This window comes from Lactuca serriola, chromosome 6 (genome assembly GCF_051521515.1).
Source record: "Lactuca serriola cultivar US96UC23 chromosome 6, Lser_US96UC23_V15, whole genome shotgun sequence".
In the NCBI taxonomy this organism is placed as follows: domain Eukaryota; kingdom Viridiplantae; phylum Streptophyta; class Magnoliopsida; order Asterales; family Asteraceae; genus Lactuca; species Lactuca serriola.
This window is the reverse complement of record NC_136413.1, coordinates 178,456,189-178,479,261: the sequence shown is the minus strand read 5'-3', so window position 1 is coordinate 178,479,261 and position 23,073 is coordinate 178,456,189. Positions and strand designations below refer to the sequence as shown.

At 36.9% G+C, this 23,073-nt stretch overlaps 1 protein-coding gene and 1 pseudogene across 1 annotated transcript; one reads left to right on the top strand and one right to left on the bottom strand.

Moving 5' to 3' along the window:
• The first annotated feature begins 6,627 nt into the window (after positions 1 to 6,627).
• Positions 6,628 to 7,275, top strand: LOC145060442 (uncharacterized; annotated as a pseudogene).
• A 14,133-nt stretch (positions 7,276 to 21,408) lies between these two features.
• LOC145057458 (putative clathrin assembly protein At4g40080) lies at positions 21,409 to 22,776 on the bottom strand. Its single transcript, XM_079005301.1, has one exon. The coding sequence runs from the start codon at positions 22,710 to 22,712 to the stop codon at positions 21,675 to 21,677; it is 1,038 nt and encodes a 345-aa protein (XP_078861427.1). The 5' UTR covers positions 22,713 to 22,776; the 3' UTR covers positions 21,409 to 21,674.
• Positions 22,777 to 23,073: the final 297 nt, after the last annotated feature.

The following is a 23,073-nucleotide window of genomic DNA, read 5'->3' as shown; positions in this document are numbered from 1 at the left end:
TAATCCAAGCTATAGAATATTCGAAGGTAGGTGAATGATGATTCACCAATTTTCACCATGAAAAATGAAATAATTTATTAGGTTTTAATTGGATTTGAAACTCCTAGATCTTTGAGATTCATTGAACTTTCAATGGCATGTTTCAATCTCGAGTGTGCCCTTCATTTTTTGTGACTGGGATGCCGAGGATCACAAAACAAGGTGTGAAGTAACCATGCAAATTACTTGGTACCCTTAAGTGTTTACCCCTCAATCGATGTGCCGGTTAACCACACACGCTCCATCGATACTATGATAAACATTAAGTTACCCTTTGCCTACCTTGTTAAATACGAGTTTGCGTGCCGGTTAACCACACACGCTCCACTAACCAACTTAAACAAAATGCAAAGTGTAATTTCATGGATTAGCACCTTATTCACATTTTCCTAAGTAACTAAGATTAGGTATTTATAAAAGGTTTAGTTACTTAGTATTTATCATTAATACTTTAAATGAAGGGAGAATTATAGTCCTTGTCCTACCCATTCGGCTAACGACCCTCCACCAATCAAGGAAGCGGTGGGTGAGAGTGGACACCCATTAAACTGTCATTTTATAGGCAGTAACCTTATACCCCCTTATACACTGGCTTCGTGAATGAGGCCTACTAACGGTAAGACTGACTTTACTCTTATACATATATATATATATATATATATATATATATATATATATATATATATATATATATATATATATTATTAACTTATAATATTATAAAGTATAAGGGTTGAGTTTTAACTTTTAAAATTCTAAGGGCTAACTTGGAATTAAAGTATTCATAAGAGAAAACTTTTCAAATTCCAAAACTTGAGGGCAAGTTTTGTAAATTTCAAAACTTTTCCTATTCCATCACTTATGTGTTTAAAGTAGTTTTAATCCAAAAACTCTTCAAGTTCCATAACTTGAGGACAAGTTATGGAAGACTTTAAACTAATAAAAGAATTAACTTTTTCTTTATTTTATAACTTATGGAATTAAGGTTACACATTTTATTACTTAATGAAGTGACTCTTGAACTTCCACAACTTGAGGACAAGTTATGGAGTCATAAAACCATTCAATGAGACAAGAATCTTCATTTTGTAACCATTGCCAACTTTTATGAGTTTTATGAAACTTAAATGTGACCTTTCATGTAACTTGAGGTCAAGTTACACAAACACATTTTAGAATCATCTCTTAGATTAAAATGGATTGAAAACAACTATTCAATTAACTTATCTATTAATCTAAGCAACTCATAAGAACAAGATAATTCAAATCAAACTTTTTCATGTAATTAGTCTAAACCTTAAACTAATACAAAACATGAATCTATTGACAATTATCTTTGAAATTGGATTAGCATGAACATTACCACATCAAAAACAAGTTTATAAGTCCAAAAACATCTTAGGGTAATGTTCGTAGTCCAATTCCAGCCAAAAAGGTCGAATATATGCTGTCTGGGGGTCCAACTCGTCGAGTGCACGAACCAACTCGGCGAGTTGGATGCATTTTGCCTTGGACTCGGCGAATCCATTCATGGACTCGGCGAGTCTGCTGGGCAGACATCATCAAAACTCGATTTTTCAGCTACTTTTGCAAGTATAACAAGAAAACAAGCCTAGGCTCTGATACAACTGTTGGGTTTTGAGCATTCTAACACTCCTATGGTGTAGATGCAACCCTATAAACCTCGGATCTATGTTTTCTCTATTATACATGCAAATAAGAACTTTCCAAGGCTTAAATCCTAACTAGCATATTATGAAGCTCTTATACTACAAAGTACTAGTTAGATGACATACCTTTTGATGTAGCTTGATGTCTTCAAGCTTTAAGAGCTTAGCCCAAATAGTGTGGAAGCCTCAAGTGGAATCACAAATCACCAAAACACCTTGGAAGACTTTAGAGAATATGGATACTTGGCTCTCTCTAGTGAAATCGGCTAGCCCTTCTTAGTGTGCCTACACTAGTGCCAATTTCACCAACCAATGACATCTTTATATAGTATGGAGACTTGGGTTAAACCCATGACCTTTCATTTCATATGATCCATGGGTTAAAGACTCCATGGACTATCCATGAAAGCTTAGCCCAACCTAAATGAACTTGTCCCATTCCATATATATAAGAGTCCATATTTAATTAGTTCATTTTGATCACTTAACTAATTATAAATTAATTCTTGATCAATACTAATTAAAGAATATGATTATATATTAATATATTAGAACTTATAATATATTAATATAAATCATAAATATACTATTCTCAAAAGACTATCCATATAAATTGTGTCGGTGAAGTGCAACCCAAATGGATCATGTCGGGTCGGGTCAAGTACATACCAAATATAGTTATGGACTTAGACATTAATCCAACACATTCATCCCCTAAGATTGAATAAAAGATGAGAAAAAAAACATGTATGGGTACCCAATATGATAGTTCAAAGAAATCTTGAGAAGTAAAAGTAAAAAAAGTAGAGTTATTTAGTATGGGTTGTAGGGGTGTAGAAAAGGAGAAGTTTATCTAGCTCGCGATAGTAGCATTGTTAGGATTCTGCTTCCTAGAATTAGGTGAGTCTTCTCACTATGCTATATAGGATGCTAGATTATCTTTTTGACTTTTACATGAAAGACCATGGGAGGACTATGGTATTTGTATGAAAGACCATGGGAGGACTATGGTATTTGTATAAAATACCATGGGAGGACAATAACTTTTGTATGAAAGACCATGGGAGGACCATGACGGATGAATGAAAGACCATGGAAGGACCATGGCAGAAAGACCATCGGAGGACCATGGACACTATACAGAAGACTATGGGAGGCCCATAGCAAATAAGATTGTAAGAGAACTGCAGCAATGAAAGTGATTGTAAGACTGTGGGAGGACCATAATATTCACATGTTTTATATGGGTGTGTATGATATGTGGTATTGCAAGGAACTATTATGATTTGTGCTTACAGGTTCATGTTGTAAATGTTTTAGATACTTTTTGTTCCAAAGGGAAGGGCCTAGCTGGATCTCACTACATCCCCTGGAGTTTTATTCCAACTATTTTTTTTATGATTTACTCTAATGTTTAAAAACATATTATGCTTTGGTTTTTCTTGAACAATGAATGAATGTTTAGGGTTGTTATTAAAATGAAATTTTTACCTACTATTTTGGGATGTTACAATAAGGTTTTGGAGTAAAAACTTTAGCCAGTGTGCGGTAAGTTGTTGACCGCGACGTGGAAATGCAGCTTAAATGATTGAAAGTTAGGTGCTGACCATGATGCGGTCAGGTATCCACCATGACACAGTGGTGGCAGAGTTCTAAACCCTAGATCTCGGGGTGTAGGCTTATTTAAGCAATATGTTGATTAGGGTTTCGTCTCATTTTCAGCCTCCCTCTCCCTAGAAACAAGTCATGTCCCTTGTTGTGTTCTTGAATAGAGTTTTGGTGTATTTTGGTGGAGAGATCAAGGTGGTGGGGTGTAAGCAAGCAAGATGCATAGATTATACAACATTTTCTTCAGTTCTGGACCTTTGTAAGTATCAAAGATCTTTGCTTTCTTGAATTCCATGCATAGATCTAAGTGTTATTGCTTATTGATGATATTTTACTCCTATATCTCATGATTACTTGGAGTTTGGAGTAGGGATATTTATTATTTGGAAAAAACCAATTGTCCAATTAGATAATTTGGATCAGACTATTTGGTTCAGATATTCAAAATTTTGGATTGATTTTCAACAAAATCGAATTGTTATTTTGGATTCGGATTAGTTTTGGTTTTTAAAATAAGAACCAAGTAGTCAAAAAACCGAACAATTGTTTATTATTTATTTATTTTTAATATATATCTATCATTACTTATTAATTTTAGTAATTCATTTTTTCAAATAGATTTAAAAAGTTCCACCTGATAAAAAAAACTTTAAGAAGTGTTTTCTCTCAAAAGTTTCTAATCTTTAATATATGAAACTATAATATATTTTTAATAGTTGTTTATAAAATTTAAACCACAAAAAAATAAACTTTTTTTTATTTTTTTTAAGAAGTTGGCTAACCTTCTAATTATATGTGATTTTAAAATGTTCTAGTTTTTGAAAACTGGATTATCAAAACCGATCCAACCGAATTGTAATTTGGATGGATTGGATTAGATTTAAATTTAATTTGGATTATTTGGATCCATATTTTGAAAACCAAAATCAAATTGGATTCACTTGATTTGATCAGATCGAAGCGATCCATCCAAATGAACATCCCTAGTTTGGAGAACTCCAGTGGATATTGTTGTCTTGGTTTTAGTTCTTGAGTATTTTCATGTTATAAAGTTAGGTTCTTGAACCCTTTCCAAGCCATTCTTGTCTTGATGGTCATTTTGAGTACATTTGAGAGCTAGGGTTTGAGTTTTGGACTTAGCTTAATGGTGTAATGGGTAAAGTCAGGAACTTTATCCGTTGAGTCCCTTAGAAGCTTCATATGTAAGCTTTTGATCTTTGGACATTAAGGGTCAAGTGCTTAATGGAATAAGTTGTTAGGAGTGTTAACTACGGCGCAATGAATAGCTAACCGTGGTGTGGTTTCGCATTTCACGCTCGTCTGTTTTGTCACTTAGTGACTGCGACGTAGTCCGGAGGTTTGGCCACAACACTGTGGTCATGGAAATGAGTATTTGGATAAGGAATCGTCTCGAGTTGGTATTAGGTAGCTTGTCTTAGCTATTATGTTGTTAAGGTTGTTGTCGAGCTTCTGTTGTTTAGCTTAGGTGAGTTTTCTCTCTATATTCACTACAAGAAAAAGACCCTTTTATGACGCGCAAACAATGACACTCACTGATTTATGTTACGCAAAAGAGAGTAACATTAAAAAAGTATCGTATCTTCAAAAAATTTAAGGATTTATGTCACGCATTATTGCGTGCCCTTAAATTAGTGTCTAAACGAAAAAAAACACGGAGGGCACCTATAATAAAATGCGTGTCGTCTAAAGATGTCGCTTTATAAATTTTAATGGAACGCGCGTTCCATCCGGGGGAAAATGAAATCCTAAAAGATTAAAAACCCCGCATCTTTTTCTTATTTCCCTCTTGCCCAGATCATCAACGCACCTTCCTTTCCCTCCTGTCTCTCTCGGTCGCTACCTAGGGTTTTTATTGAAAGCTTGAATCGATCCACTGAGGTAACCAAAGGTCAAGCGAACCGGGAAAGGGTATTCATTGAAATCTAGTGTCACTCTTTGAAATCGAATCCAATCCTACCTTCGCCCCATCCTTCTTGTCTCTATCAGTTGCTACCTAGGGTTTTTCGTGAAAGCTTGAATCGGTCGACTAGGGTAACTAAAGGGTAAGTGAACCGGGAAAGGGAAGCAATAAATCCAACACTCACTCTCAAATCGATTCTACTGGACAAGGTTTCAATTTGGGGCTCTCTACATTCTTATCGATTCTACTTTCATTCAAGCTTACATCAATTTTTTTGGTATACAGTAACCGAAGCTTACATTCTCATCGATTCCACTTTCTCTCTCTGAACAAAAATATCTCATATTCTCTAAAAGCCCTAAACCAGCCACCACCGACTATCACCTCCACCATTGTTGACGTTGTCCTACTTCCCAAATGGTATGTGTGCGTGCGTGGCAAGACTGAACAGAAAATGGGAAAGAAAAGAAAAAACGAGCAGAAAGAGAGAGAAGAGAGTTTAAGGCCGAGAGGAGGATGCATCGGATCTGTGGTACTGTTCTTAACGTCTTTTCAAAATATATTAACCTTATTATGGGCTTGAAGGAAAAGATGATCGTTTCCTCTGTTTTGCAGTTCTAGATGGTATGGGTTCGCCCTGATATGGTTTAGAGAAGTGTACGCCATCTCTGAAGATCACAATCATCCATACCTTATTTTGAATTTCGCTCTCTCTCTCTCTCTCTAAAGATTTCCTCTCTTCATTATTTCTAAAACCCTAGCCTACCATCATCGCAGAGGAATTTTCGTGTTGTTTTCCACCATCTGTGTTGGACGAGACCAGTTTTCACTTGACCAAGATTTGAATTGGAAAAAAAGAGTTGTGGTCAAACTTGGTTGTTGGTTCCACTGAAAAGATTAAGTCGGAGGTTGTCCGAAAAGTTGAAGGTATTGTTGTTGAACTTATGGAAGGGGGGCTAATGGCGAAAAAGCAGCAGGAGCTGAGAAGATGCTTCCTGTTATTCTGGATTCTATCCATTTTAAAGGTTGAACATTACTGTTGCTTGCATATGGGGACAATGAGCCCACGTAAATCTGAAGATGTGAATGCCCTTTTGTTAGTCGTAAGTCATAAGCTTATATGGGTTTTTTTTGGGTATTTTCATATTATTCTGAATGGCATACCCGCGAACGGAACCAATTAATTTTACCCATCGCAATTGATTGATGTTGGTTGTTTATGTCACCAAAACCTAAAGCAATTAATTTTAGTTTTATAAATATATATAGGTTTTCATGCACTTGGCGTGTGTCAGGAAGCATAGTCTGTATGATTTTTAAAACTTGGTTATGGGTTTCATATATAGGCTTAACCCTTAGCAGTTAGCATATACCATTCACAATGGTAACATGGAATTTGCAGGTGTTGCAAAGGTTATCCTGAAAAAGGGAAAACACAATTGTTTCATGATGGAAGCCCAATGGTTAACAGCGGTGCATTTGATAGAATTATAGGTAGACCACCCCCAAAAACAGGTGACGTTGTGCTGGTGGCTGACGGGACACAAAAGCCAATCGATTGGGGCTTGTACAACTCGTGCTCTATGTTCTGTGTGAGGCTCATGCAGCTAGAGGAGGAAGTATCAGGGTATTCTGTCATTACTCAAGTCAAATTAAAAAACTGTTTGATGAATTAAGATTATTTTAATTAATATATGGATGGAATGAATGAATTGAATGGAAAAGAGATCCTTCTTGTGGATTAAATGTGGAAAAGCTGCTTGAAACAAGAATACATGTAGTCATCAGATTAAGTAAGAGCTTGGGGCTCCCTTCTACCAATATAAATGCATATCGTCTTATGAGTAGTGAAGGAGATAGGTAGCCATTTCCTATTATTTTGAATATGTTTTTATAGCTATATATGGCTTAATAATTTATCCAAAGTACAGATTGTCAGGCCTTATAGTTGATGTGTTTGGGGATTTGGTTGTGATTGCGTCGTCAGCTACATGGGTTGAGAAGTATAAGCAACATATTAAGAAGTGTATCAGGTAGGTCTTTTGTTTGTTTTGAGACGAACTTGTTAAGCTCTAGCTGTTCGATTTTTTTTTTACCTTCTTCCAAATTTAACCTAGATTTTCTCAGTCTTTTAATATATGCAACGTTTCCTGTAGTACTTCTTTGTACTTAAATGCAGTCAATTCTGATTTGTTTGAAGCTAAAACCAACAACTTTTTCTACATTCAGACTCATTTGTGACCAAAAGCAGTATATATTCACAGATTAGATCACTCTCTATAACGTAGCCAAATATGGGATTTCTATTTACCATTGGAAACATAAACATACACTTGAAAGCAAATTTGCAGCTCTTGTTTATCATCTGGATTCAACGGAGTAATCTTGTAGGGAGTTGTTGACTTTTGGTTTTCCTTTTACAGGATTATATGAATATTAAATTCAAGGAAACAGGACATAGCAACATGTATTTTCCACAGGTAGCTATTAAGTAATTGTCTTTTTGTTGATGATTGAATGCACTGAACTAAATAATGGATGTTACTTGCAGATTATTACAAATTTCTCATTTCAATTAAGAAGTTTACTTTCTTACGCTTTACTTTTTTTTTCCTTTCTTATTTTTTTATTGTGTAGAAAAGGGTAAAATCACTTGCATCTGGAATATCAGAGTCTGAAGAATTAAGGCAAACTTCCTGCCAAAAAACCTTCCAAGTGAGTCAATGTCAGTCAATATGAAGGACATTCAAGAGGTACAGAACCCTAAACCTTGTCCCCTTTTCAAATCTTATTTGATATTTTACTTCCTTACCCTTTGTATGGTTTGTGGAGAGTCAAATTGAGAGTGACAAAGTATCTTTAGCTCTGGGCTGTAGACAATCTGAAGAGTAGGAATGGTTGCCATAGTGTTGATCTCATTTATCTTGACTTAATGACTCAAAGGTTCCTACTGAAAACTTATTCGATGTTTGAAAAAAAAATATAGTTTTTCTTCTATTTGAGTTAATTATCTTTATATATTTATTTATTTATTTATTTATTTATTTATTTATTTATTTATGTGATTTAGAGGTTAACACTAAATGCTGGTCTAGTCCCGAGTTTTTCCATTTCATATGAATTGAATTATGTAAATATTAATAAGGTAAAACGGTTGTATTTATATATATTTGCAAAGGAACATTCAACCATGAAGTTTTTATTGTTTATATAACTTGCATTATTTACATCTTATTTTTTTCATGTAGATTTTTAAAGACGTGGAAGCTTGCACTGCATTTAGATTTGTATTTAATGGTGGAGCAACATAGAAGCATGTTGGTGGGACAAACTTGGCAAAAGAAATTCAAGTAACCATCTTCATACTGGAAACAAAATGAATTTTCATATAAATTTATTATATAATATGTGAATTCAATGTATAGTTTTAGCTCTACTTCTAATTTGTATTTTTGTATAACTTTAGAAAGCGGAAGTAGCCCTATCAAGGGCCACTTTCTAGTGGTTGCTGGGGCTACCCTTTATGCTGTCAACAATGTTAATTACTGAGGTAATCTTCTTGTCTTTTAACATTTTTGGTCAAAGGGCAATTTTGTCATTTAGCTTAATGGATCACTTTTGAGTTATGCACGAGTTCTTTGTGAAAATTGCTGATAGAATTGAACTCATGGCTACGTTGGGTTATTTGGTGCTATTATTAGTGACGAAGATTGAGACAATATTTTTTTGAAATAAAGAATTTAAAAATAAACAAATAAATAAAACTTACAGATCAGAACATATAAAATTAGATTTACATCTTTGATGCAAAAAGATGAATAGAAACTAATTAATCAAAAGGTGGGTTTTGGTTAGCAACAACAATTGTTATTTTCCCTTTTTTCTTGATTAAATAAAATACACTAAAGTAAGTAAGATTCTGTTATTTATTTTTAGGTGGGTTTTGGTTACCAGCAACAGTTGGTCCCTGGAATGAGGCCAGGTGGGGGCCCAATGTCAAACTTCTTTCTGACCGTTGCTGCCAACTGTTTTGAGAACCGGACCGGATCGGCCGGTTCGACCGGTTCAACCGGCCAGGTTACTGGTTTTTTAGTGCTTGAAAACTGCTTTTACACCAAACCGTTTTAAACCGCCGGTTTTTTATGAACCGCGGTTCAACTGTACTGGTCCAATCCACTGAAAACTACGGTTCGGTGCTTTCAACTCAGGTTAGCGTACTAAACAGCAACCCAACTGATTAGTTATATAAAGGATTAAGTTGGCAAAGGTTTCTTGTCCCACCCGATGTGGGATACCTCCAAGCTTAGACTTAAAAGGATATGAGCAATCGTTTTGTATAGTTGAAATTGATGTATGTTTAATCATGCCAACGATATGGGATAGTATGGGTTCTGCTAAATAAAATACTACTTGTCGATGACAAGTTTCGAACTATCCAACAATGGAAACACTTCAACAAAAGCCAAGCAACTTAACCATCCATCCAAGAAGTTGTTTGTTATATGTTACAAATGAACCTATTTATAACAACTTCATATAAAAATCTATAATAATTAAATCGATATATTATTTGTTCACTTTAATAGTTCTTATATATATATATATATATATATATATATATATATATACACACACACACACACACGGTTCATCCAATTTTAAGGGCCGGTCCAACTAGTCGAACCATTTGAACCATGAACCGGTAATATGACCGGTTCAATGTCCGGTCCGGTTTTCAAAACATTGTTGCTGCCCAACAAGGTCAACGCCTTAGTGGCACTAGCAGGCGTGGTGTAGGCTCTGTTCAGCAACCTCTTCTCATGATGCAACAACAGGTATTTTATACTATTTATTTGTTTATCATTTTTTAAATGGATAAAAATCAAGAAACAGTAACGTATTTCCATTTGTTTTTGTCAGATGTTTCCAAGAGGACACATGTATTGTTACCCGGGTCACAATGCACCGGATTCAAATCTCAATGGTGGCATGTTTCCTCGGGATGCAGGTGCAGCAATGGGCCAGCCAATGCCAATTACAGCTTTGGCTTCTTCCCTTGCTAATGCCCCTCCTGAACAACAAATGACAGTATGTATGTTATTTTACATTTTCTTAATTATTCGGACTAAAGTTGCAATTTTGTGCAAATCATAGGGACCAAATATGGAACTTACTCTAATAATTAAATCAGGGTGTTAACATATGATATGTTTTTTAAATGAATGGACAGATGATGGGTGAGAGTGTGTATCCACTGGTGGATCAGTTGGAACCTGAGAATGCTGCTAAAGTAACAGGAATGCTTTTGGAGATGGATCAAACAGGAGTGTTACATTTGCTGGAGTCACCAGATGCTTTGAAAGCAAAGGTATCTGAGGCCATGGATGTGTTGAGGAATGTCAACAACACCACCAACACCATTATTTATATATATCATTTAATAAATCTTTTACACATTTGAATTGAAGTTATTAAATAATAAATATTTTATTTTGTTTTCTGCAGTATGATGACACAGAGAAACGAAGAGAGATGGCTAAAAACTCTTTAGAAAGATACACTCATTATTATGAAAGATGGGCTACAAACCAATTCATAAGATTACATTATTATTTTTATAACTTATAATATCGTTTCTATTTATATAAAAAAACTCTTGACTTTTATACGATGTTTTATAATTTATAAGTTTTAACAGGATAATTATTGTTTTCTGTTCTGCAGTCTAGACAAAAGGCCCTGGCAGAGCTTCAGCAAATGCAAAGCACACATGTATGCCATATTTTTATATATTTTATAAGTCTTCTAGTTTTTTTTTATTAAATATGTAACAAATGGATTTAATTTTTGTTTTTGTAGATTGAGAAGCTGAGTGACAAGCAGTGCCAGCCTGAATCACAACTAAAGTTCATCACAGAGGCCTGACTACAGGTGCGCATTTTTTATTAATTGGTGACATGTTCAAGATGATAACATATTTGTTGCGCTTAATTTATGGATTGATAACATTAAAAAAATCACATCTCATAGTATTTTCAAAGTAATGAAAAAGATGAAGACGCTTCAGAGGCTGGAAATGAACTTGTAAGTATCTAATCTATTGGTTTCTTGATCCTTGTAACTTTTTATTCAAACTTTTTACTGATTCTTTTGGAGTTGATTGTAGGTAGGAGTTGTCTCTGATCAGAATTTATCGGAACTTCTGAAGTTAGCAATGTCATCAAACACAGCTGCAACTGTGAAAAGAGCCAAAGAACTGATGGAATTGGGAGTTTACCATATGGTCCTCATGTCTCAAATGGCTACACTTATTATGGACATTGTTACTGGAACATATCAAGTAATTGAAACTAGTGCTGACTCATTGTTTGATGGTAGAAGCTGTAAGTTCTTCTCAACTTTTTTCTTTATTATTATATTTTGATTACTATAAACTGAAACTATGGATAGGTAAATGAAACTAGTTGCTAATTCTTGCGTTTAAACTTTTAATATTGTGTTTTTTTCTTTGTTTAAAATTTGTTAAGAGTTTTTTTTAATAGATTGTAGCCTCGGAATCCATACGAGACACTGGAGCAGTTGCTAGTTCTCGGGCTGCTGAAATTGGGCTTGATATTCTAGCACAAACAATCCAGGTGTCACCTAGTTATTAAAGTTATATTTGTAAACATGTATATAAATACAAGGGCATTTCGGTCATTATACCCCACATAAAAGTTTTTGAAAAAGATAGGTAACTATTTGTTGCGATTAATTTATGGATTGATAACATTAAAAAAAATCACATCTCATAGTATTTTCAAATATACATTTCTCCTTTTGTCTTACAATTGTTATATTGAATGTTCAGGATGATTTAGATAACACAACTCGTTTTCTAATACTAGCAAGAGAACCTATAATCCCAGGAATTGACAAGCCCCATAAGGTAACAAAAAAGATAATTTATTTTATTATATTTTAAATCAAATTATCAAATAATATATAAACTACCCAAACAATATTCAAATTTTATTTTATCGCCTCAATTTTGCAGACGAGCATTGTGTTTACATTAGAAGAAGGCCCTAGGGTCTTGTTCAATGCTTTAGCTGTGTTTGCTCTAAGGGAGATCAACTTATCAAAATCAAGTTATTTTTTTCACCCTATTATTTAATATTTTTGTGATTGAATGATAAGTCTTAATGAAAGTAATTGACAACCCTTTTTCTGTAAATGATGTTGTGATTGTGGGAGAGGTGTTGTGTTTTTCTCTTTTGCTAGGTAATCTTCTCAACAACAGCATTCTACTTAAGCAGGTGAGTAATCAAGATTAAGGGAGACTTGTAATCATGTTTGGCATTCCTTTCCAGTAAGAAACAGAGTTGTATGATTATTTGTTAGTTTTATAGGAATGTATAACCCATGTTAGCAATGTATTATTTTTGTTTAACATTTGAATGATTCTTTGTATGACATTATAATTTGTGCAATTTATTTTATTTTTTGAGTATGAAATTTTATATTATATTATGCAATGGATTGTATTTTTTGTATATGGTATTTTATTTCTATTATGAGAAATTAAATGCAAATTTAATTTAAAAATTAATAAATATATAAATTTATTTTTTTTAACATTTAAATTTACGATATGCAAAAATGTGTGTCATCTTTATTTATGACATGGCATTTCTTGACAGGGGCTTTCTTGATACGCATTGCGTGTCATTAACACGTGCGTCGTAAGGTTACGACACGCGAATGTGTGTCGTCTTCCTTTATGACAGGGCCTTCCTTGATACGCATTGCGTGTCGTAAACGTGCATCGTAATTGCGCGTCGTAAATGAGCGTCGTAAATGCGCGTCGTCTCTCTTTATGACAGGGCCTTCCTTGACGCACATTTGCGCGTCGTCTGAGCCTTTTACGACGCGCAATGAGCGTCGTAAAAGGCTGTTTTTATAGTAGTGATTTTGTACTATAGTATGGATCCTTTCTATGTTAGGATATTGTTATGTCGTAGTGATCTATTAGACAGATAAATTTGTTAATAATTGCATGTAACTGGTTATTTGGTTATTGTCTAGTATTGTATATGTTAACATATTGTGGGTAGGTTGAGGACGGTCCAGTTGTCTGCTAAAAGTCAAGATACTTGGGTTGTCCAGTTTATATTATAGGCCCAAAGAGAGCATCCAACTTAGTGTTGTAGGGTTAGGAGACCGTCCAACACTATGTTCAATACCATGGTGTGCATGTATTGTATATGTATTGTTGTGTGAGGTATCTTAGAGAACTCACTAAGCTTTGGCTTATATTTTTGGATTAACGGTTTTTCAAATACTTTATCAGTTTGTGGGAAGACTAATGCATGGCTATACACACTCATCAACAATTTGATGATTTGAGATTCCATGATCTTTTTATTTATAACTATAATTTTGAACTAAATTTACAAACAAAGGGTTTTTCCTTGAATATATTTTTATGAAAATGTGTGTTTATTCTAGTTTAAGAAAATTATTATGAAAATAAGGACGTTACAGATAATTTGTTACAATCACATAGATTAATCTTTCAAGCCTCCTCAAAAACAACTACACTCTCCTTAAGTGTTAACTATCAACTTCTACGCTCTAAAAGAAAGATGAAAAAAAGTAACAAAAAAAGAACCAAATACTTAAGTGTATTTTGATAGGATGCCAAAGCTTTAGATTCATTTTATAAATTTGGAGTCCATTCATAATATCATCCCAATAACAATGTGGATGGCTAGCCTTTTTTCATATAGCAAAAAACTAACTTTTTCGTTTTACAAAGGAGTAATAAAATTCAGCTTAATTGGGTTGGTTTAATTCAAAATCCAAAGATTGTTGTAAACTCTTTGTAATTCTTTACTTAGTGTCCTGCTATTAGTTGTTAATTGCATGGTACCATTCCAAACAAAAAATAGACTCGTCATAATAACTTAGTATTAGACTACATTTATTTGTATGTCTCTTTGTATTCTTTGTGTGGGTTATATGTAATTATTGTATGTCTCTTTGTATTCTTTGTGGGGGTTATATGTAATTATCTCCACTATATAATTAGCATAACCCCATGTCTTTTGATATGGAGATTTATTTACACATGGTATCAGAGCCAACCCCTCCCTTCCTCTCCCTCATTAAACTTTTGATTCTTCCTCTCCTCTTCTCTTCTTTTTGGTTTTCTTCTTCCCCTCTCATTGGAATTCCATCACCACCATCGCCTCATCATGTCAACATCCAACCCTAATGATACCACCCTTCCCATGAACACCATCCTTCACCTCATCACAATCCGTCTCTCCTCCACTAATTACCTTCTATGGGTGAATCAAATGACCCCACTCGTCTCCTATCATCAACTTCTTGGCCATGTTGATGGCTCTTCTAATGCCCCACCATCATCTATTACGGTTGATAACAAGACCACCATGAACCCGGAGTTTGCGGAGTGGCAAGCTACGAACCAATGCTCCCTCATTTTGCTTGAAGCATCTCTCACCGAACAGGCATTTTTTGAGGTGGTGGGTCTCTCCACTGCCTGTGAAGTTTGGACAGCTCTCGAGTCCGCCTACAAAAACTCTTCTATGGAGCGTGTTCAGAATCTTCCTGATCAACTCTGTCTCCTTTCTAAAGGTACCGCTTCTGTTTCGGATTATGGTCGTCGTTTTAAGGCTATTTGAGATCGACTAGCGGCTATTGGTCACGTGGTTGATGAATCAGACAAGTGTCATTGATTTTTATGTGGTCTTGGTGGCTCTTTTTAATCCTTTTATGTGGCAATTCGTGCGTCCCGTCATGCTCACCTTTTCCGTGATTTTCTTACCCAATCCGAGGGGCATGAATCTTTATTACCTCGCTTCATGGTTCCTCATCACCTCTCGTTGATTTCACTGCCGAGACTCCTCTCGGGCGTACCTCATCGGCTGTTGGGCGAGGTTGTGGGGCTCCTCGTGGTAGTGGCGCTCGCGGTGGTCGTGGCCGTGGGCGTCGTTCCCCTCATTGCCAACTATTTCGTACCAATGACCATTATGCAAATCAGTGCCCTCAATTGTCCTCATTTGCCTCTTCGTCCCCCGTGAATGACACCGACTTGGTGAAAGCCTTTCTAGCGAAATGTAATGTCAATAATACTCCCAGCCCGGATTGGTATGTTGATTCTGGTGCCTCGAATCATATGGTGTCTTCCTCGGGATCGGTTTCTCAACCCGCACCGTTCAATGGTGATAGCTCAGTTCAATTGGGTAATGGTAATACTCTTCCTATTTTATCTATTGGACATTCTTCTTTTGCTAATGGACTTCGGTTACGCGATGTGTTAGTGGTTCCCCGTCTCTAAAAAAAAATTACTCTCTATTAGCCAGTAAACTTATGATAATGACGTGGATATTCTTTTCTCCAAATATTATTGTGAAATTCAGGACCGGGAAACGAAGCAGGCTTTAGCTCGCGAACAATGTGATCATGGGCTCTACATTCTTCCTAATAAACCTGTGGCATTTTCTTTGCTCGGAATGGATCGAAGGCCTCTTTTGAGTTATGGCATTCCCGTTTGTGATATGTGTCATTTGACACAATTTCTTTGTTAAATAAACTTGCACTTGTTTTGGTGTCTTCTATTTTACCTAAACCGGTTGTATGTTTGCCATGCCAACTAGCGAAATCACATCGCTTACCCTTTTATAATAATGATAAACATGCCGCTTGTGTTTTAGATTTGTTGCACTGTGACCTTTAGGGCCCATCTCCGGTTACTTCGATTGATTCTTATGGCTATTAAGTGACGTTTGTTGATGATTTTTCCTGGTTCACATGGCTTCATCCGCTTAAGTCCAAAACAGACTTTTATATGGTGTTTAAGATGTTTATTACATTTGTTGAAACACACTTTTCCACTAAAAGTAAAACCTTTCACAGTGATGGGGGTACCAAATTTTTTAACAAAAATGATAAAATTCTTTTTAAAAAACATGGGATTTTTTACAAAATATCATGCACATATACCCCACAACAAAATGGGCGGGTTGAACGGAAACATCGTCATATTGAGGAGACCGGGCTCGCTATGATGTTTCACGGTCACATTCCTATGTCTTATTGGGTGCATGCTTTTAGCTCCGCCGTGTTTATTATTAATCGGTTACCCACCATGGTTCTTGACATGAAGTCGCCATTTGAGGTGTTGTTTCATTGGGTGCCCTCATATGACACTTTCCATCCCTTTGGATGTCGTGTATATCCTTATTTGTGTGATTATGCAAATCATAAACTCTCTCCTCGGAGTATACCATGCACCTTCATTAGTTATCATCCGCAATATAAAGGCTATCAATGTCTTGAACCGGTTTCCTCACGCACTTTATTACTCCCATGGCCTCTTTGCCTTTACATGAGGTTTTTGGAGATATTTCAAGTATCCCGATGCCCTCCTCCCCGCCTATGGCTCCTCCAAGGCTGGTTGCCCTATCTCCGCCTACCGCTTCATGTGCAGTTTGCCCGAAGCCCATTTCTGTCGCACCTGAGGTCACCGAGCCTCCCTCAGCAGCCATCGATCCCTCCCCTGATGTCGATGCTGAACCGGCCCTCACCGGGTCAAGCTCTTCTTCTTCCGACATATCTTTTGGTCCTGAATCGGACACCGATCCCACTAACGAGTCTGCTTCAGCCCCTCCTGAGCCCAAAGTGCCCCTGCCGACCCCCCGTCATCACATCCCATGACCACTCGCGCTAAGGAGGGGATTTTTAAGCCACATTATCGGGTTGATCTTGCATACCTTTGGTCCTTTGATCTGTTATCAGTTGTGCTCTCTTCTCCGGATCCGGTTTCTCATGTCACTGCCTTGCATGAACCTAAATGGTGTAATGCTATGCGCTCCGAAATACATGCGTTGCACCACAATAATACTTGGACGTTGGTTCCTCGCCCGTGTAATGCCCCGATTCTCAAGTATGCCTTTAAATAAAAGGTTCTTTGGTTTTAAGTCCTACTCGACGAGTTGGTTGCCCTACTCGTCGATTAGCAGCAGGGTGGGATCGCGTGTTTAGTGACCTACTCGTTGAGTCCAGGGAGGGACTCGACAAGTAGGAGCTGGCAGAGGAAACCCTAAATCTCTGGGTTTTGCACCCTATTTAAGGAGGCCTAAGCCCCCGTTGGCCTCTTTACAGTCTTTGAGAGATCAGTGAAACCTTAATTCGTGTGGTACTCTTTTTGGTGTGTTTTAAGCCTTGGAAAGAAGGTTGGCTAGGAGGGAAAAGCTTGAAGAACAAAGGAGTCGAAGCAAGGAAGGTATGGGAAACATAACTTACCTCAGCTAGCATCTTTTGGAGGTAGGAAGTTGCAATCTTTACTCCCCTTTTTCTTCTAGATCTCTTTGTGGTTGAGTTTTAGGGTTTTATGGATTTTTGGAGTCAATTTGGTGAGCTATGGGCTAGATCTGAAGTTGTAACTTCAGATCTGGGCCCTTCTCAAGTTCTAGAATCATAAAGTTTATGTTTTGGTCGTGGATGAGACCCTCCTTGTGCATGAAACCCCATTAAGAGCTTAGATTTGGCATTAAGAGCCTTTTTAGTCATGTATGCACGTAAAGTCTGCAACTTTACGTGAAAAGCATGCCCTAGAAGCTTGGATCTGTAATTTGGAGCCATTGCATGGCTTAAATGAGTCTGTTTGGCTTAAGGACTAAAGGAACTCGGCGAGTCATATGAAGATGGCCATGAACTCGACGAGTTGGATGAACAACTCGGCGAGTCCGATGAAGATTGTCATAGACTCGACAAGTTATATGAACAACTCGGCGAGTCGAATGAGTTTTCCCCAAGTTATGAATGCGTGTGTATCTGTCGTGTTGCAAGAAGGAAACTCGACGGGTGGCCTTATGGTTTCAATCGAAAATCGTAGGAACTCAACGAGTCACCCCGGTGACTCGGCGAGTGGGAAAGAACTTCAAGGAACCCGGCGAGTAGCCGAGGGTACTCGGCGAGTTAAGGTCAACATGGACTGTTGACCTTAACTGAGGACTTTGACTTGTCCAGGGATTGACTAGTTGGTTTATGGAGTACCTGGTGAGGTTTAGGACTTATGACTTTATTCGTACTATGGTAATAGGTGGTGGAGTCTTTGGCAAGTGATCCAAGAGTTGGGATTTATCTACCGAGTCGAAATCTACAAGGTGAGTTGACCTCACTATATCAAAAAGGTATAAGGCACCGAGTCCGACCCTTTAGTTTTTATCGTTATGTTATATATGGTTATGATCTGATATATCGGAATCAGGATAGATAGTATGTTATGTTTCTATGATCCTTAGGGATCGGTATGTTAGTGGCCTGCTAGGTCGATGCTTTAGCTATGAGAGATTGCTATGATTTATGATCATGAAATAGGTATGTTTGATGCTTATGTATTCCAGTATATGTTAGTTATGCGCACATGATTAGTTGCTCATTGATTGGGTTGAGGCGATCCTGCTTTGTGCTGAAGGCCAACATACCCTATGAGCGGTCCAGGGAGACTATAGGCCCATGTGGCGGTCCCGTCATGCCTAAGGCTCATTATGGATACAGTTAGACTATAGGCCCTGTAGGGCGGTCCAATCAGGTCGATGGCCCAGTATGCATGTTGTTGATTGATTGTTACCGATTTGGTATTTCAGTGTGGTATTGGTATTTTGGGGGTAGCTCACTAAGCCCTTGGGCTTACAGTTTTCAGTTATTGTTTCAGGTACTTCAGGAGATCGTGGCAAGGCGAAGGCGTGACCGTACCGCTCCTCATCCTTATGATCTGTTTTTGGGACACTCTGATGAATAATGATTTGAAAAACAATTTGTAAACAAACACTATTTGGGTTTTAATTATGATTGGGAAAGTTTAAATTTGGTGTAAAATTTATGGATGTTACAGCCCGCCTCACTCTAATATTTTTGGTTGCAGGTGGTTTTTCATACTAAGTACCGGGCGGGTGGTTCTATTTAGTTGCACAGGGCTCGTCTTGTTGCCAAGGTTTTAGTCAGGTGTCGGGTCTTGATTTTTCGCATACTTCAGTATTGTTGTCAAAGGTGCCACGATCCCTGTTGTTCTTTCTCTCGCCATTGTTAATGGGTGGCAACTGCGTCAACTTGATGTTAATAATGCCTTTTTACATGGCAAGTTGGTTGATACAGTATATATGCAGCAACCCCTGGGGTTCATTGATACTCGGTTTCCTAATCATGTTTGCAAGCTCAACAAAGCTATCTATGGGTTGACGCAAGCCTCGCGTGCGTGGTTTCATCGGTTGAGCTCTTTTCTAGTTACTAATGGATTCTCATGTAGTCGGGCTGACCCATCTTTATTTGTTTTTCGTCGGGATCGCTACATTCTTTACTTGTTGGTGTATGCGGATGACCTTATCCTCACTGGATCCGACACCTCCGTTATGTCTAGCTTTATTTCCAAGCTTCATGCAAAGTTCCATATTAAAGATCTTGGGCGCTTGAGCTATTTCCTTGGCCTCGAGGCGACATCGCTTCCACACAGTCTCTTTCTTAGCCAGGCCAAATATGCTCATGAAATTGTTTCTCGTGTCGGTCTACTTGACACTAAGCCCATGACGACTCCCCTTGCCACCAATGCCTCTCTTGTTAGTGATGGTCCCTTTTATGAGGACCCCATGCGCTATCGCTTGTTGGTCGGAGCACTTCAGTATCTGACGATTACTCGACCGAACATTGCCTATGTTGTGAATTAGGTCAGTCAGCATCTTGCTGCTACGATTGTTGCTCACTTTCAAGCTGTGAAGCGTGTTATTTGTTATGTGAAGGGAACACTCACTTTTGGTATCACTTTTTCTCGGCCCAAGTCCACCTCTATTGTGGGCTACTCTGATGCAAATTGGGCTTGTTGTCTTGATACCCGACGTTCCACTTATGGCTACTCAATATCCCTTGGGGGATGTAATCTTGTATCTTGGAGTGCTAAGAAACAGCCGACCGTTTCTTGCTCCAGCTGTAAATCTGAATATGGGGCCATGGCAAACAATGCCGCTGAGATTATTTGACTTACTCATCTTCTACGTGAGCTTCATGCTTTGACTTCCGATCGACCGACCCTCCTTTGTGATAATCAGAGTGCGCTCTTCCTCACCCAGAATCCTGTTGCTCACAAACGTGCCAAACACATTAACCTTGATTATCATTTTGTTCGTGAACTCGTTGCATCTGGCAAACTTATTACTATGTTCGTTCCAACCAAGCTTCAGGTTGCAGATATCTTCACCAAAAGCCTGCATCGTCAGCAGTTTGAGTAGTTTCGTCGAATGTTGCGCCTTGGTTACTTGAGGGGGGATATTAGACTACATTTATGTGTATGTCTCTTTGTATTCTTTGTGTACGTTATATGTAATTATTGTATGTCTCTTTGTATTCTTTGTAGGGTTATATGTAATTATCTCCACTATATAATGAGCAGAACCCCATGTCTTTTGATATGGAGATTCATTTACACACTTAGTTTGCAAGTAAGAGAGTTTCAAAACAATTTTGCAATAGTTTGCAACAATTCGCAACTGTCGGTGAAAGAAGGTTTTGAAAAAGTTAACTTTTGTCATAAAGAGCAATTTCAAAACTCATAATGTGTCTCATATTTGACAAAAGTTTCGATATTAACAATTATGTTATGCAAGCGAACCTAAAACAAAAGAAAAGATGACAAATGAATTAATGTGGTTTGATCGATGTGACCTAGATGATTATATTCAAATCTCTAGATACAAATTTTTTAACCGACACGCTAACAACTATTCGGCTGAATTAATATACAGAAAAATCCGAAATAACAAATAGTTATCATGCGAAATCATCAATCGGGTTTATTCACTTCCTTGTGCATGGACTAGGTTACTCATTCGACACCAAATTTCAAGTAACATCTTAAGAGATTATTTGTACTCTTTTTAAAAAAACTTGTCAAAATATTGAATAAAATTTAGAGAAAGTGTTATGTTTTTTAATGTTCCTTTCTTTATATTATTTTACAAAAATTGTTAGTGGCGTGGATACTTAAATTCCCATAATTATATAAATCATATGAATTTATGTCCAGTACCATCCATATCAACCTATTACTATAAAGTTAATAAATTCAATTTACGATTAATAAATGGAAGGAATGTCGACAGAAGAATGTAGGCTGTTAGATATTTCATATATTAAGTGGATGAAGGCAATGTAAAGGTCGAGGTTCCAAAAAATACAAGTATATTATTTTGGAAAAAACTTAATCACTTGCAACATGTTCAACCTTACATGGATCTGTATTACTTTCCCGGGTGAAAAAATCAAAATACGCAAAATTTACAATTTAAATACCAAAAAGCAAAAAAAAGGAAAAAAAGAAAGAAAGAAAAAACTGCACACGGCTAATTACGCGGTAGTGGAGGAAAAAGTAAGATTTATCTGGTCAACGTTAACCAATAATTGTTTTCTCCATATGGCAATAATCCGAAATATCGACTCGTTTTTAACTCAGTTGACTCGCTAGCATACTCGATCATTTTCCGACTCACTGATTTCATTTCTGCATACTTCTTCAACCTCATGAGTTTTGAAATTATCTCGCTCACCAATTCCCAAAACGATTCATTCCGTTTCCGGTTCATGAACAACTCGGTCAATCTCCCTTTACAACCCTCTAATCTTTCCAAACACCGAGTCAACCCGGTCAACTCGTTGGTCCTAAGATTATGAAGTCTCTCACTCAACTCGGTGAGTCGGATCATCATATGATATTGAATCATACGATAATCTTCTCCTACCAGTCTCATTACCTCATAAACTATGTCATTAGTTTGACAATTCAATGAATTTGGTGCTTTACAAATCTCTTCGATTATCAAAACCAATGCTTCAATTTCTTTGAATAAATCCATGTACAAAGAGAATTTTAGTTTTTCTTTCTTTTTCTCGATTTCCATCTTCGATGATGAAAGAAAACAACCTAGGATAGTGGATGTAGACAGATTGTTTTCTAAAAAACTGGCATACCATTGAGCCCACACTGCAAACTCTCGCGATTGCATGTCAGTATTATCCATAAATCTTGAGAGGTTAAGGGATTCAAAGCCCGTGTTGGACATAGGTTGTAACAATGGTTGTTCCTTGAGAGAAAATGAACCTCGGGTAATCATGTAGTGTAGGATCAACAGAGCCTTGAGTGTTACATACACGTTTGGTTGATGGTGGTGGTGTAGGCGGTGTAGGATGGCAGATATACATGCAGAAGCAGAGTGGCGTGTGGTGTTGCCAAGGGAAAGGAGGGTGGAGACATGGTGGTCGTGCGGTGGCAATTGGGCTGAGCGAGTGGTGGCACGGAGGACGGCAATTTGGATGGAGGAGGTGGTACGATTGGTGATTGAGAACGTTGCTTTGATGATTTTTGCTTTGTCTTTGCAAATTGATTGGAGATTTTTGAGTTTCTTCGATTGTCCCATTTGGGTACAAATTTGCAATTATTTTGTGGGTGTTTAAATTTCTAGTTAAATAGTCGCGTGGCTCGGAAAAGTATCATTCAGTTATTCAAATAATAAAATATATGGAATAATAGGATATTAAATAATAAAAATGTGTGAGTGTGGAGAATTGTTCAAACCTCAAACGCTATTAAGCAAAGACATGATACCGAAATTACACGGAGAAAAAAAAAAACAGAAAAAGACAAATCAAACAAAGACTTTAGTGTATTACAAAATTGGTATTTAAATTATTAGTTAATTAATGGAGTCACCTAGTCTTTCGATTTTTAATATTACGTAGTATAATTTAATCCAATGAATCCAATTGAAGTTGTAATGT